This window comes from Carettochelys insculpta, chromosome 6 (assembly GCF_033958435.1).
Source record: "Carettochelys insculpta isolate YL-2023 chromosome 6, ASM3395843v1, whole genome shotgun sequence".
Lineage (NCBI taxonomy): Eukaryota > Metazoa > Chordata > Testudines > Carettochelyidae > Carettochelys > Carettochelys insculpta.
The window spans coordinates 30355649-30372500 of record NC_134142.1 but is presented as its reverse complement, the minus strand read 5'-3'; the positions used below and the strand labels follow the sequence as shown (position 1 = coordinate 30372500).

General features: G+C 42.0%; 1 protein-coding gene across 3 annotated transcripts in view; it reads left to right on the top strand.

Annotated features, from left to right (window-relative positions):
- Nucleotides 1-16852, top strand: part of UNC79 (unc-79 homolog, NALCN channel complex subunit) — a 164108-nt gene that overhangs the window by 16331 nt on the left and 130925 nt on the right. For all 3 annotated transcript variants that reach the window (XM_074998751.1, XM_074998750.1, XM_074998752.1), the window contains 6 exons: nucleotides 2523-2615; nucleotides 4846-4901; nucleotides 5955-6084; nucleotides 8552-8616; nucleotides 12525-12613; nucleotides 13734-13774. In XM_074998751.1, the coding sequence (XP_074854852.1) occupies nucleotides 2523-2615; nucleotides 4846-4901; nucleotides 5955-6084; nucleotides 8552-8616; nucleotides 12525-12613; nucleotides 13734-13774 (474 nt within the window). The remainder of the gene's footprint in view (nucleotides 1-2522; nucleotides 2616-4845; nucleotides 4902-5954; nucleotides 6085-8551; nucleotides 8617-12524; nucleotides 12614-13733; nucleotides 13775-16852) is intronic.

The window sequence follows — 16852 nt, the reverse complement described above, 5'->3', positions numbered from 1 at the left end:
TAGACCATTGTTATTGATGTTCTACTACCATGGGGATGTGATTACATGTTCATCCACTTGCTGCACCTATAAAAATAGTTCAGTGCGGCTGCTCTTACCAGAAGAAGTAATCATCCAGAATTTCTATTTTTTATGTTGTACTACTAAATTATTTCTTTCACTTAAAGATTGAAATAAAACATATTAAGGTGGTATCTATACTTATACACAGAGATATTCTATTGGAGGCAGTGGGAGTCTTGACTATGAAGCATTTATGTTATGTTCCTGAAAACAGAGATGCAACAGTAATATGTGTAACATTTGCAGCAGGTTGCACATGAACAATTACTATCGATACAATTGATGGACATCCAGTGGCAGAATTTTGCTCCATCTATTTATCTTAATGTTTTTTACTAAGTAATTATGGATGCCAGTAAAATCTGGTCTAACTGTAATTGTCAGGAACTAATCTGACAGTTAATTGATTTTTGCTGATTTAAAATTCCCACAGGCTGTGGATCCAAAACAGTACTGACTGTCTGTATTTTATACACTTGCTGATGCACCTGGTAAAAGCTTGCTGACTTTTTTGTATCTGCTATAAATACTCTGTCTTTTTTCATGTTTCACGGATTTGAGGATTAGGGATTATAACGAGAGTTACTTGCACCGTAGCCAACACCATTTATCTTCTTATAACCTCAGTAGACCTTTGTGGTATGTGTTGTTGTATAGCCTTGTTGGTCCCAGGATATTCAAAACCGTAATCTAACAGTACGAACTCTTTCTACATTCAGAGCTTCATTTATGGTACTGAGAGTTTTTTGCACACCAAATATCTACAGAATATGGAAAGAAGTGTGGTCTAGTATCCTAAAGTGTAAAATGCTAAGGAAGTTTGTTATATACTGTTCCTGGCTCACTCACAGATATGCTTTGTGACTGGTGGGCAGGCCACTTAACAGCTCTGCACTTCAGTTATGCTATTTGTAAAATGAGAATAATAATAATAATTCTTCCCTATATTATGAGGTCTTGAGGGGCTTAATGCCATAATGTTTTCTAAAGTTCTTTGGTATTTTGGATGGAAGGTACTATAGAAATACATATCAGTATGCAATAATCTCACTGTATCTTAAAGAATCTTGAACTAAAATCTTTATGTATATATTATGTTAGTCTGTGAGAAACACATCCAATGTAAAAGTTTCTGTAAGGTGCTCCTCCAGTCCTGTATTTCCTCAAACCTCTGAAGCTAGTCTCCAAAACAACATACTAACCTAATTCTCCATTTAGTAACATGAAATACCTGTCCCCAGTGGATATTGTATATATGTAACTCATTTGGTCAATTGCCTTCTTCTAACACAGCATTCTCAAGTCACTGTATATATCAATTCAGTTCTATATTTTGTTTCCAAGAGTGCATGGTACCTTTTTGCTATAGACTGTATTTTAAATGGTAGATGAGAACTGTGGGAGAAAATGTATGTTTTACTATATAAATTCTCACAAACAGATTGTGCCACAGTAATTTGGGGATTGTTTTGAGTGGCATATAATTTCTGGGATACTGACATGGCGGAGAAAGTTTTAGCAGAGCAAAAACAACCAGAAGTCCTGTGGCATCTGATGAAGTGTGTCTCTGCCCACGAAAGCTTATGTTCCAAAATATTTGTGTCTATATGGTGCCACAGAACTCCTTGTTTTTGTGGATACAGACTAACACTGCTACCTTTCTGATACTCATCTAGCAGAGCAGTAATTAAATCAAAGGTAATATACTTGCGGCATATGCACTCAAGGGTATTAATGAGTGCTATGGTCTGTGGGTCTAGTAATCTATAGCACATCACTGAACTGTTTCACAGTTTCTCTTCCACTAACCTCACTTGCTTAAGCAGCTCATAACAGCAGCAGTGGGTTCCCCTGCAATGAGAATCATCACTCCCATGTTTAAACACACCCAGTGGTATTAGTGTCCTAGTGTAGTTATCCCAGCTAATGTGGAATGGGATAATTAGTCTGAGAATAGAGTTTAATGTTATGCTGTTTAGGAAATAATTTATATGATAGACCAAAAACAGGCACCACCCTATTCCACTCCAGCCCCACGCACTCAACACCAATTCTTTCATCATTCCTATTGTGCCCCACTCAGCAGTTTCCCCCTAATTCCCATTGTTCCCAGTGCCCCAGGATCTAAATCCTAACAGTAAAGAATTATGAGATATAGTGTGTTGTGAGCTGACATTTTGGGCTGAAAAAAAGTCACAGCGCTGTAGCAGGGTTGTGCTAGCGTGGTTCACAGACAGAAACCTTGCTATTCAGGGCAGCTGAAGCCCTTTGAGTAAAGAGCACATCTACAGTAGTCTTTCTTTTGCAATCACAGAGATTTTACCCCACCATGTTTTTATTTTTTTACATACATGCAGACCTATGCATTTTATTTGTGTTAGTCAAAATCTAAACTGGGTGTAGTTGTTTTCTGATTTTTCTTGCTGTAAACTAGGAGATATTTTTTGCTTCCCTTTAAGTGGGATCTTCAAGGAGAGAAGGCGTGCCTGCGCACGTCAATCTGTCTGCATCTTCAATGCTAATGATTGCAATGCAGTATACATCAAATCCTGGTATGTATTAATAGGGGCACCATTGACTGTATCTCTCTGTGTCTGTAAAGGTATGAGTCATAAAATATTATGTCAAAGAAAGTGTTTGAGAACTCAGCTTGCTGGAAGTTCAGACAATTGGAAATGCTCCACATTGTGCTGGTATTGCGACATGGGATTTAAAAACAGTCATTTTAGTTACCTGTTGGCATTTCTGAGACTGGTATATGAAGCAGCTCTGTTCCAGACAACTAGGCTTGTCAGGATTCCATTTTTATTTTATTTTTTATAGTTTTAATGGATAACGTTGATTACTTTAAAGCATTTCCCCCTATTTTTATCTAATTACATTTTTGCAAATGGGCAAATTTATATGTGTTTAAGCATATGTTTCCAATTTCTATTGATTTAAATGTTCACAGTTGTGCAGTATTTGTGGGGAACACGAGAAAGAGAACGGGGGCAGGAATCAGTCAATGAACATTTAGTGGCAGCAATGCTGAGATTGAAAAAAGCTTCAGCTTTATAACCATTAAAAGACAAATTGTCAACATCCAAAGTAAATATTCCTACATCTAACTCTAACAAGTTCTCAAGCAGCATTTTTCTTACTCTCCCTGTCTGTAAATTTCAGTTATGTCACTGGAAATTTTTTAATTGGTTTGTTCAAATTTGATAAAATTGAGACTTTAAAGAAGTCATCTTATTCTATCTTAACATGGAATAGTGTATCAATGCTTAGCAGTAAGCACTATTCACTATCATTCATAATTAAAGGAAGATTGAATCTGTTTTCATGTCTCATATGTTGGACTCCTAAACTCCTGGAAGTCACAGTTGTCACCTCATTAGCAAGACGGTGATTAACTGCAGGCTCCAAAGTAAACTTTTCAGTTGGGATTAAAAGGTACCTGAAGGCAAAAATTTGCTCTAAGACTGGTGCAGACGCATAGTTAACCAGAGATAAATGAATAAACTACTTACCTGGCAAAATTTAAATATGAATTTGATTTTTTTGATATAAATTGTTTGGGTTTTGGGTCCTTGTTCAACAATGTTATAGCAGGTTTGAATTTAGTATTATATATTTACGTACTGTAATAATAACAAGGTCTAAGTGAATAGGCAGATAAATCAGCTGTAGACAAAGGGAACTGCTCTGTATCCATGCAGAGAGTGCAATAATTTGGTACAGTAGTAATTCTAATCATTTACTGCTTTCTCGGCATCAACAAATTACTGATATTTAATTTCCTACTATATTATTTATTCTAATCCCTGGACAATGAGCCGTTAGCAAGTTGTTCACTTTGTAAACACTCAGTTAAACAGAATGCAGATTTAGGGTTGCCGGGTGTCTAGTTTTCAGCCAGAACACCCAGTTGAAAAGGGACTCTCGTGTACCAAGCAGCCCATTAAAAGTCCAGTCAGCAGTGCATCAGGGGCACGGGGCTAAGATGGTCTGTCTACCTACGCTAGCTCCACGCAGCTTCTGGAAGTGGTTGTCACGTCCTTGCGACCCCTCGGCACACGGGCCCCTGCCCTGAGTGCTGGCTCTGCAGCTCCCATTGACTGGGAACCTTGACAAATGGGACGTCTGTGGGTGGCACCTGTGTGCACAAGGTTATCGTACAGAGTGTACCTAGCTGCCCATGTGCCTAGGGGATGCAGGCACCAGGGAGCCACAGTAAGCGTCCCCAGTGACCTGCACCCTGAACTCACACCAGTACTCCAAACCTCTGCCCCATCCCAGTTTCCCGTCTCACACCCAACTTCCCTCCTGGAGCCTGCAATCTCCACATTCCCAACTTCTTGCCCAAGTCCTCGGACCCTTCCTGTACCCTCTCCGGCCCTACTCTAGAGTCCACATGCCCAGCTGGTGCCTTCACCCACCCACATCCTCACCCTCTACATCAGCCTGGAACCCCCTCCTGTACCCCAAACCTTACATCCTTGGCCCCACCCGAGCCTGCACTCCAGCCGGAGCCCTCACCTTCTTCCTGCACCCCAGCCTCCTGCTCCAGGTGGGGCAAGTGAGTGGTGAGGGGACAGTGAGCAGCTGAGGGAGGGAGAATGGAGTGAATGGGGGCGGGATTTCAGGGAGAGAGTGGGACGGGGTGTTTGGTTTTGTTCAGTTAGAAAGTTGGCAGTCTTATGTATATTCAGTAAACTAAACCATTGAGATACAAGCCATTTCTTGAACTTGAATTTCCCTTTCAGTGTCATACTTACGTGGTCTTTTCTCTCTCAGTGTATCATTGCCAGTTACTGGAATGCCTCATGAAATACAAGCAAGAAGTATGGAAGGTAAGTTTATGACAAGGTATATACCTTACATAGTCAGTGTTGTTTACAATAATGAAATTCAGATGGTTTGAAAATTGTAGATGCTCGGAGCCAGAAAGTCCGTAGTGATTTGCATACATTATCCTCTTGTTGAATCTGGGGCAAGAGCATGTTGGGTGCTCAGAATTGGAATTTGTAGATGCTGTTTCATCTCCTTCAGATCCAGGCCCGTTTTCTGAATCCTGCTTAAATATGGCTCAAGTTGTCAAAAATCTTATAAGAACAAGAGAGCTTGCTACGGGTTGAACCTCTCTAATCCAGAATTCTTTTGTCCAGCAACATCTGTAATCTGGCATGATTTTAGGTAGCTGGATGACCACTTACAGTTGGTGTGGCGAAGTTTCACATGGTCCCATAAAGTTTGTTTACAGTCCCTAGTGCTGGCTCTAAGTGTTCTGTGCTGTTGTTTAACGGTATTTTACCCCTAAAAGTCTTCTGAGAGCCCAGTAAGCAGTGGAAGGTTTGGTAGTGTGGTAGAAAATATTGCCCTCCTGTGGTCTGGTAAATTCTCTCATTTGGCACTGGTTAGGTACCAATGGTGCTAGATGAGAGAGGTTCAACCTGTAGTTCATCTTCCACTGAATTTTTATGAGGGCAGTATGTGGTGTCATTGAGGCCAGAGGTAGTTTAGTTCATATTTGATCTCAAACCTGGATTCTTATCCTTAACCCAAACCAAATCTGGATTCATTTATGGATCCAAACACCACCTTTTTTGTCTATAGCTTGACAGAAGACATAATTTGCTTGAAGTTATTATATATTCTATGCATTGTGGTAGCACTGGGAGGCCCCAGTCAGAATCACAGATCCATTGTGGTAGGTGCTTTACAAACACTCTGGGAGATTTTGCTATCTAATCTCCAAAGTGTTTGCAAAAGCTGATTGACAGGGTGTAAAACATATACAATTTTTATAAGTGTATCTGTATTTGAAAACATATATGAAGTGATGTTATGAAATGAGCAGTGTTTTGTTACCATGCAAAATAAACAAGCTACATGTCTTTCCTTAGGACTTGCTGTATGTAATAGCTTATGGTCCGTCTCAAGTAAAACCTCCGGCAGTACAAATGCTATTCCACTACTGGCCCAATTTAAAACCGCCTGGGGCAATAAGTGAGTACAGAGGATTGCAGTACACAGGTAGGTGCACAAATGTTTGTATAAACCCAAATAAAAACAATAAATGAGGTAATCTGATGTGAATTAGTATTAGCTGTTAATCCTTGTCAGAGGGATGCTTCAAACAATATTCTGTAGTTACATATCTAACTATAAGGAATGCCTGTTTCAGTGGGCTTGCAAAAGGTGACGGTAATCAATGTTAGTTATGGGTCTCAGAAGCTTGGATCCTACCCAGAAAATAGAGTGTTTCTGTCCCAGAACTAACTGGATAACCCTATCGCCATTAGCCTATGGTGGAAAGTCGCAAAATAGAATATAAATGTACTCTGCAGGCCCCAGAGGGAATCCATTCCATGTCCTTTTACATTGCCACATTGGATGCTATTGATGTCTCATTTGTTATAACTGTTGCTGTTGCTATGACTCAGAGGTATTACTGTTATTGAAGCCAGGTGGTGTCAGGTACAAACAGCTCTGTGGGAGAGTTCCCAGGGCTAGAGAGGAGGAGGTGGGAAGGCAGGAAGAGAGACACAAAGCTGAGTAGGTAGATGGCACAAGGTCTTACGCTCACTTTCCAAAGTGTTATTTTTATCTTATATTGATAGGTGACTGTGCTTCCTTTGTGGTGCTTCTTAAATTGGGGAACTTTCTTTTGCTGCTTTTCAGCCTTAACCCTGTCTCTCTACTTTGAAGAACCATATTTTAAATTTTGTGGTTTTGGATTTTTTTCTTTTGAGTCTATCTGGGCTGGCAACAGAACCCCACACTCCAATAACTCTGAACTTTGGGGAATTCTGAATGTGAAGTTAGGTCTGGATTGAAATCATGCCACTGGAATGCTTCCTATGTAGCATTCCCTTTTGTGTTCTTAAGGGAGTCAGATTACTGGGACTTAAAACATAGTTCTGGTTTGTATATTGCTTGTCTGTGATGATGTCCATTGTATTATTATATTTAAATTTTTGCAGCTCATTTAGGCCTAGATTGGAGAGTGGTAATATCTTGTCTTAAAGACACAAAGAGGAAAAATAATGATTGGATGCCCACAAAACATGAGATTGTCACCAAAAACATGGATTTCTAAAATAAAAGATTCTATGTTGTGTCTGTTTTAGTGGATCTTCTGATTTTTGAACTCCCCCTGCCCAGCCGCAGTTTGTGTACAATAGTATTGCTAATTCTCACACATGTATTGGGATTTTTATTTCCTACTATAGAAGGTGTCACTCCCACATCTGCCTTTCCCCTGCCAGCAATGAATTCTGCCCCTGTCCTTCTTGGTCAGCCCTGCAGCTTCACCTCAGCTCCTCATGTTTTTTTCACGTTCCTCTTCCTGGTCTGGGGGACTGCATCATGGTACCATCTCCCCTTCCCAGTCTGGGGGGACAGCCCAAGGGGCTGCAGAGGACTATAGGTACTGTCCTGTTGCTCACAGAATGGGATGGAGTTGCCATGAGTAGCCCCTATTTAACTCCCGCCTTCCACCTCCCCTCCTGTCAGTACACTTATGGATGGCTGTGGGGGGCAGGGGCTGGGAGAGGTTTTCCTGTAACAGTTTTGATTGTTGTTCAGCCCCAGGAGGCAGGTGAGTGGGGAAACACGAGTTTCCCCTCTACATAGGGCACAAACTTCCTAGAGAAGTGGTTTTCAACCTTTCCAGAATACTTTACCTCCTTCAGGAGTTTGATTTGTCTTGTGTACGCCTTCTCCCCAAGTTTAACCTCACTTCCAGATGACTTGCTTACAAAATCAGACATAAAAATACAGAAGGGTTGCAGCACATTAGTACTGAAAAAATGGCTTACCTTCTCATTTTTACCACATAATTATAAAATAGATAATTTGGAATAAATATTGTACTTTACACTTCAATGTCTCACACACACATAGAGCAGTAAAAACAAGTTGTTATATGACATTTTAGTTTGTGCTTACTCTGCCAGTGCTTTTTCTGTAGTCTGTTGTAAAACTAAACACATATTTAGGTGAGTTCAACTACTCCTGCCAGAATCTTGAGTACACACAGAGGTACAGGTACCCCTGACTGAGAACCAGTCAATACGCTAAGAGCTGGGGCTCTCAGCAAAATCTGAGCATTGAGAACACAGCCCTTAGCAAGGGATAGTGTGTGGCTGAGCTGCCCTCAGAACAGTGCAGTGAAAGAATTGTGCAGCAGAGGGCAGCAATTTCAAGACTGTTCCTCTGTACTCTTGGAGATAGTCAGCATAAATTAATCCAAAATCTGAGTAATGTGAATACAGCCCATCTCATAATCCAGTACTTAGTGCCTTCGCAGGCAGGCATGTTATTAATTGTTGTTATTAGTAGTGCTGTTTTTGGAGCAGGGGTCACGCCTTGCTTTGCATTAGTGCAACTGTTAGCATAACGGGGCCCAGTTTGGATTGGAGATTCTGGGCAGTAGAATAAATAGTACATATGAATAGTATTTATTTGTTCATTGATCTGCTGTGTTTTGATTTTGCAGCCTGGAATCCCATCCACTGCCAGCACATTGAATGCCATAATGCAATTAACAAACCAGCTGTGAAGGTACAGTCTTTGCCGAAGAACCAGAACTTTGCCCAGTTGAGGGCCTTACTTTTAATTTTCTGTAAGCCCATGGGTTGAAGTTAGGATCACATTTTGCCTCTGCTCTTATGCTGAAATTGATAAAATTTATTTGTAATCAAGGGCTGAGTTTGATATGGAAATCATTGCAGTTACCCATAACTTTAAAATGGCCATTGCAAAACTTCTGTGGACTTCCATAAGAGCAGAAGTAGCAGCTAAGATGTCAGTAAGGCCTATGAAAACTAAAGGGCCTAAGAATATACATAGCTCTAATGGCCTGTGTCATCTGGCTGCTCTGATGAAGAGGGAGTATTTTATGCTGGAGCCTCCATAAACTGTGTACCCATATTAAAAACGTGACTGCAGTCCACATGGAAAAATCCTTGGCGTGGTATTTAGTTATCCCAGTGTTACATTTTTTTAAAGAAATATTATTAATTATCTTTTCAAAATGCTTTACAAAGGAGGTAAATTGCACCATTTCCATTTTATAGGAATCACAGAGAGTGTAAGACTCAATCAGTGGCAGTAGGAGAATAAGGAACAGAACCCACGTTTACTGAGTCTAAGTGAAGTGCATGCTGCTTTCAGTAAAGCTGTTTGTTTATTTATAGACCTACCCTAGTTGCAGGTGTTATATAAACATTAAAACTGGTTAAAATGACACTTCACAGATCTTTCCTTTCCAGTAAACCTTTCTCTCAGAATATTATAATTCCCAAAACGATGTTCATACTTGACTTCAGAGCTCCCAACCAGCATTCTCCAACCCCAGTCCCTCATCCAGCCTTTTCCAGTCACCTGCAGTTAGGGCCTCCAATCCCCAAAGAAAGATAACAGGCAGATGTTAGATTCGGACTCTGGCCATCCTGTGGGGAGAGTAACTGTTAGTGAGATTTACGATTCCAAGGTTTGTGCATGAAATTGCTTAATGTTTAAGCACCTTGAATGGGCTTTTTGTCTGAAGTAGTTTTTGCTGTAGGAGCAAGATCCTAACTATGTAGATATATGAATTGGTTACATGACCCAAACTCTTGTTAATAGAGAGGTGAAGACAGTTATCTCCAAAGAAGAATATACCCTTTGTCATTCAGAGAGAGCTCAGGTTCTTGGACAGATTAAGAAATGAATTAATTTAATTCGCAAGTGATTTTATGATGTCTACTAGTGTTTGCTTTTTGTCTTCACTGCCCCCATGTGGTGAAACTGGGTGATACAGCAAGGGTGCTTTAGTTTGTGTCCTCTGATGGTCCCCTCACTGTCTAGCCTGCTCAGCAGTCCTTTGTCATGACCTAGCCCTCTGGCTGGAAGTGAGTCACCTTAAGTAAGGGGGCATATAGTCATTGATCTCTTTCAGTATGGGCCACTTGTTCAAGGCTTTAGTAAACTTGCCTGAAGAGTTAGGTAGGGGAGCCCAGACCCGGCTATTTTCTGGGTTCTGAACCAGGAACCTTGTATAAAGTAGGTGGTGTCAAGTTCCCTCAATCCTTTACTGTTTCCCTGACGTGCTTCCTAACATGCTGCTCTTGTAGACTGTTCCTCTAATTCACTTATTGTGGTTGGTCCTGTCCTCAAGAGGGTCTGTTTTCCTGGTGCTTCTCACTGGTCTGTTATAGAGACTTGCTATTTTCTATGACTCCATGGCCTCCCTGGCATTCTTGGGCTATACCCCAAACCAGGGGTGGCCAATCTTTTTTCACTGGGGGCCCCATGACAATTTTTTATATGTTCCAGGGGCTGAACACAAAAAAGTACACCAGACCCCAGGCTTAACCCTTCTCAGCCTCAAACTGCACCCCCACCTCTAGGATTAACCCCTTGCAGCTCCAAACTGCCTCCCCACCCCCAGGCTTAACCCCTCACCTCTCCAATCGCAGGATTAATTTACCTCTCACCGGAGCTCTGCATGCTGCTGCCCCCTGCTGCACCTTTGCCAGGCTGCTGTTTTATCCTCAGCATGGCTGCATGGCTCTCCCTGGTCCTCCTCCTCCCTTCCCCCACGTACAGTGCATGCGTCCCTCTGCCTAGCTACGCTGAAATAATGGGACTCAATTTAATTCATTTAATGGCTGGATCCATCTGGCTGGCTGTTAAACCAATTAAACTGAGTTCTACTCTTTCAGCGCACCAGGGCAGGGAGCTGGAGGAGGAGTGAGCAGCGTCAGCGTCTGGAGCTGCAAATGACTCCTTCAAGAGCTGTATGCCGCTTGGAACCACTCTCCTTGGCTTTCAAAATGGTGCTGCTGCTGGCTCCATGGGCCAGATGAAAAGGCTTCTCTCTCTGGATTCTGGTTCCCGGTCCATGTCTTGGCCACCCCTGTTCCAGACCATCTTTACGGTGGCTCTTTGGGTGTCACACATCTAAAACATGCCTCCCCTAATCCTTCCTCCTGAAACTAGGGTTGTAGTTCTTGCCATCATGTTCCCACATCAGACAAGAGCAGGCCAAGATTACGCAGTGTGCACATGGTATGCTTGCACAGGGCTCACCAGAGTATAAAACAACCACCTCAAGCACATCCCATGATTGGTAGGTTCTGTGACCCTGTATGCCAGATTTCAATGTTACTCAAATTTGGTCTAGCCACTGCCGTGTTATGCCACAATGGTAGCTGGGTCAAACTGGAGTAAGTGGTACTGTGACATGGATCTTGGTCTCCCACTTCTGCTATAATCAGTGCATCAGCACAAGGCTTGGGAATGGTCTCTAGTTAATGCCAAAGTCCATGTGGGGGGTGCACTCCTGCTTCAGAACTTCAGCTCTAGGGGGTAGGAGTGGGGCGGCAACATGAAGCGTTGACTAGAGTGGTGGGTGATTGTCTTGTATATCACATGCTGTGTCTAGTTTAAGGAGACTGGTGGGGGAGGGGAACACACAACCAATTTCCATAGTGCACGGGGCCCCAGAACTCTTTAGTGTGGCACTGGATAGGAGTCTCCCTGGCTTTCCTCCATGGATCTGGGGACTATTGTTTAGGTGGTTAATTCACTCCTTCGGACAGAAGTCTGCCTCATCTCCCTCCCCTCTTCTCGTCCATGGAGCGGGGAGTTGTGGTTGAGGCTAGTTACAGGTCTTAGCTAACTTCATTTTCAGCCGGGCACTTTTTCCCATTCAGCACATGTGCCTTTTCCTACTGATATCCGTGCTAGGAGGGAGAATTGATGTATAAGATGTCCCCTTTCTTAAAGCTTATCCTGTTAGACTGGGGGAGAGGGGAGACTTCTCCTGCTCACTCTGCAAAGATTCCCGTCCTTTCAAGAGACAGTAACAGGATTCCTTCAAAACGCTGCTTTTATTTACGTGACCATTTCCTTTGTCCTCAGTGTCTTCTTGGTCTTTCTGCATCATGCGTCTTAAAATCTTAGGGGGCCTGCCCCAAGGATAGTCTTCTTGCGACTGCTGTGCCTCCTTCTGGAGGCATCTGGGGATTAGTTGTGCCAGACTGATGCCCCTTCTTGTGGTTGCACTCTCTCAACCTCTCAGTCTCATTCTCTCAGAATTCAACGGCTGCCACTTTGAGGCTTGGCCTTCCAGCCAAGTCATTGTGATTTTCCCCTTCTGGAAGAGAGTTCCATCTCACAGGACCCAGTATCCCAAGCAGTATCCTCTTTCACTGCCCCTTAATGGTGCCACTTCCCTAGGAGCTGGTAAGGGGACCGAGGCCTTCTCTCTACACCAGGTTCCAGCCTAGCAGTCCTGGAACAAGCAGTCATGACACAACTTTGGCAATTGTCGAGTGTTTCCTGTGTGATCACGAATGCCCTCCACCATCATTGATGCCAGTGGATGTGCATTACTTTGTAGCATTGGCCCCCTTTTTTTTTGTTATGAAACCAGAGAACTTCATGGAGAGAGGTGTTCATTCTGTTCTTCCTGTGTGTTTCAGATGTGCATAGAACCTTCCTTGTCTGTGGCTTTGGGAGATAAGCCACCTCCACTTTACCTGTGCGAAGAATGCAGCCAGAGGATTGCAGGGTGGGTAGATTAATGATGATCACAAATAGTCATTTAAAAGCAGCTCCATACAATGAGTATGCAGCTCCAGAGTCTAACACCCTCACTCATGCTGAATAGACTCTTACACCACAAACAACCCAACTGAAGTTGATGAACCCATCTCTAAAGTAAGTTGCTAATTGGTACGAGTAATTGTATCAGTCTGGCCCAATGTGAACAGTATTTGTTTTTAGTTTGCACATTAGTGACTCTTAAAAATAACAATTTGAGAATGATATGATTTTATGTTATTAATCCCCATCTATATGCAGAAGAACAGTATCTCTGCCCTCTCCTTACATTTAAGAAGGTATTGGGGTCTCCCTTGATGAGGCATGGTTACTTTTGTGCACAGTGTACTTCAGAACATTTTCTCGTGTATGCCATACAGCAGTTGGATAAAGAACTGAAACTAGGTCACACTTATAAAATACCATACAGAAATACATGCTGACGTGAATTATCCTTGTGTTTTAAGTTTTGTCTGAAAACTTTTTAATTTACAAAATCCACTAATTTGCAGTGTGTTTCCCAATCATTAATGCAAATGAATGAAGAACTGCTTAGTTCAGAACCAGTGCATATTTATTTTTGGCCTTTGTTTAACACCTCTGTATCATAGCAGTGTTTTAACACCTCTGTATCATAGCAGCTACAGGGAAAAGTAATTAAATTTCACAAAATTCACCTTGTTTTTGAAGTCATCCTTGATTTAGAGCTGCAGGGGAAAGTAATTAAAATTTAATTGATGGTTTCTAAATAGATATACAGTTATGGAAAGATACTTTGTCTTTTTCATGTTTGTCTAACACTCTTTACAATCAGTTTTGAATCTTTGGATATACAGAACATGTATTTTCACTTGCTAAATTAAAGCTTCAAAGTAATATATAAAAGCCTTGAACATGGACAGATATCAGTACAGAGGTATTTGCAGTTAGTATGACATAACAAAGAGAGCTGATTTTAAAACAGCTTGTTATTTATTATGTGCTATTTGAAGAAAAGCTCTTTTCAGAACAGTGTGGATCACTGAGATTTCTTTTGGTGCAAAAATAAAATAAAATGGGAAGCCAATTAAATAATTTCATTATTTTAGGGAACACAGTGAATGGTTGGTGGATGTCCTTCTGCCACAAGGTAAGATTTACTTTAAGGATGAATAACAAATAATTATGACTCTACAATCATGTTTATTTTTCTCATTATCTGAGTAATTGTATTATACTTTCAAGAAAACCACACAAAATCTTAGAAAATAATAATTGTTTATACATAAATGTTCCTTACATCTTCAGAATAGTGTGCAGGCATTAGTTATTATTGTTATTAATCATGTCTATTATGGTAGTCTGTAAGGGCAAACCAACAGTGAGACCCCATTATGCTAGGTATTCTGACCTGAAGAGTGTCCAGTCTAAGTAGATAAGACCAACACAGATAAATAGAAAGAAAGGGAAGGGAAAGCATGGGTGAAGGCCCTAGGTGGGACAGAAGAGTATAAGAAGTGCAGGTGTGGAGTGAAGAGGATCTGAAGCAGAGAGAGAGGGGGGAAGGGAATGGAACAAACAGTTAGTCAGCACAGAGAAGGTCGAGACAAAACTAGAAAATTCTCTGAACATCCAGACATCCAGAGGACCCTGCTTTAGCTGCTTTCCCCCTTACTAGCTGCAGTTTCTGGCTACCTACTGCCTACTTTCTGTCTACTCCCAATTCCTCATGGTGAGAGGTGGGAGTCACTACCCAGGTTCCAACACCTCCAGTGTGGTATGGTCTCCTAGCACAGTTCTGGGTGCAGAGGAGGCATGCTGGGGGAAAGGTATTCCTTATTTCCTCCCTGTGGTATACCAGTCACTCTTCCCAATTCAGAGAGATCAAAAACAATGAATAGGAACCCCCCCCCAATCATGGGATTTGTCCCCCCACACATTATGACTTTTTAAAATAGGATTATGCTGTTTTTTAAGTTGGTCTGTTGCTTTTTGACCTCCCCCTGCCCATCCCAGGCTGTGTGCATGTGACAGTGGTGCCCACTCTCCCACATGTACTGGGTAAGAGGATTTTTGCCCTTCCCCCCCCACCCCGGTTGTCTCTTCCCCAGCAATTAATCCTGCCTCCCAGTTTAGCTCCTTCCCACTCCCATCAGTCTCTACTGTCCTCAGTTCCTCCTCCCTGCACTCAGACTATCTGGTCAGAACCCACCATCAATACAGTCCCCTCATCAACCCTGCTGTAGCCCACAGCCTCACATCTGCTTGTAGGGCTCTGCACCCTTCCCAGGTATGGAGTGGGTAGGTTGAAGTGGAGTCCCCTCTTCTGCTTCCTAGGCTGGTGTAGGACCAGCTGCTAAGGGTTGACGTCTGAATCCCTGACCATACCTGTGGCAGCTGACAGGATTTCTAAGTAAAATTGAGCCTCATTTTCACAACTCTCACATCAAGATTCTTGTTTTCAGTTGGTGCTTATTTGAGGTTTGGTCTTCTTCCCCCTCTATCTCTGATGAAGGGTTTGTTTACACTTCTAAGTTTAAAGTGCAACTGTGGCGGTGCTCCAAATATCAGAGAGGTAGCTATGTTAGTCTGTAGCTTCGAGAACAACAAGAAGTCTTGTGGCACCTTATAGACTAACAGATATTTTGGAGCATAAGCTTTCGTGGGCAGCACGGAACATTTCAGTCTCCGTGAACACTCAGTAGCAGACTTAAGGGTGGCAGTCCTGAAACAAAGACATTTCTAAAATCAAATGGAGAGAGAAATCTCTGAGCTGCAATTCATTTGCAAAATTGACTCCATTAACCAAGGATTAAACAGAGACTGGTAGTGGCTTGTAGCTTACAAAGGCAGCTTCTCTGCCCTGGGTGTTAAGATCTCCCCATTAGACTCTGACAGTGACTCATATTTCCCTGTCTGATCTAACTTGTTTTTTCCTCTTTTGATACCTACTGTTGATAATGGTCCATTTCCACTTTGCTGAATAGACCTTGTCAGCTCCAGCCCTCCCTTTTTCTGGGACCCTATTCTTTAAATACCCCTCTGAAACCACCCCACCCCACTTATGTATCTGATGAAGCAGGTCTTTGCCCATGAAAGCTTATGCTCCAAAATATCTGTTAGTCTATAAGGTGCCACAAGACTTCTTGTTGTTCTCGAGTGCTCCAAATAAATCGCCTTGCTGAGGGGGGTAGCTAACAGTACGAAGAGCCTTTTTACACTCGCACTTTATGGTGCTGTCACTTGCTGTGTTTGCATGTCTGTTTTTTTTTTCCACACCCCTGAGCAAGAAAGTTACAGCACAGTCCGGTGACAGTGTAGACATGACTGAAGTTTCTCTTCCCTGCTGGGGTGTAACCAGCTGTCTTTTGTTAGTTTCACAAATAACAAACCGTCCTGTGGCACTTTAGAGACTAACAAATGTATAAGGTCATGAGCTGTCATGGGTAAAACCCACAGGACGGCTTGTTATTTGTCTTAGAGGGGTAGCTGTGTTAGTCTGTATCTTCATAAAACAAAAAAAGCAAAAAACAAACAAACGAAAAAAAACCAAACCAAAAAACCCCAGTCCTGTAGCACTTTAAAGCCTAACAATATAGTTTATTAGGTGATAAGCTTTTGTAGGACAGACCCACTTCTTCAGATCTGATTTAAAATGCTACAGGACTGCTTTTTGTTTTTTTGTTTTATTATTTGTCTTGTTAATTTGATAGCTCAGGTTATCTGATATGTGCACAAATTCTCATTGTCTTTCAAAGTACTTTGGAATTAACTGCACTATGGAGAAACCAGATCCTTTGTTTAGGGTGGGGTAACCCCAGTCCGACTAGAAACCAGTGATTGGTGCCATGGCTGATAAAAAAAAGAAAGCCTTAAGTAGGCACAACTCCCACTATAGTCAGTGGTATTTTTTGCTGAATTTTTTTGCTGAGAATTGTCTTGCAAAAATCATGGGTGAGGCTTAATTTTACTCAGAAGTCATGACTCTCTTGATCAATTCATAAGAGTTGGCATGTCTGAGCAGTTCATGGTTTACCTACTTCAGCACCTACCAGCACTACTGTCTTGCATACATTATAATTTTCAGCCTGTAACAACCTAACTTGACCCAAGCAGCCTGGTCTTGACGGCAGCAGTGTTTAAGTATTGCATTCAGATACGTGTCCTCTCTGTGGAATGACAAGGGAGAGGCAGTTGCGGCTCACATTTAGTTATCAGTGTTCTGCAT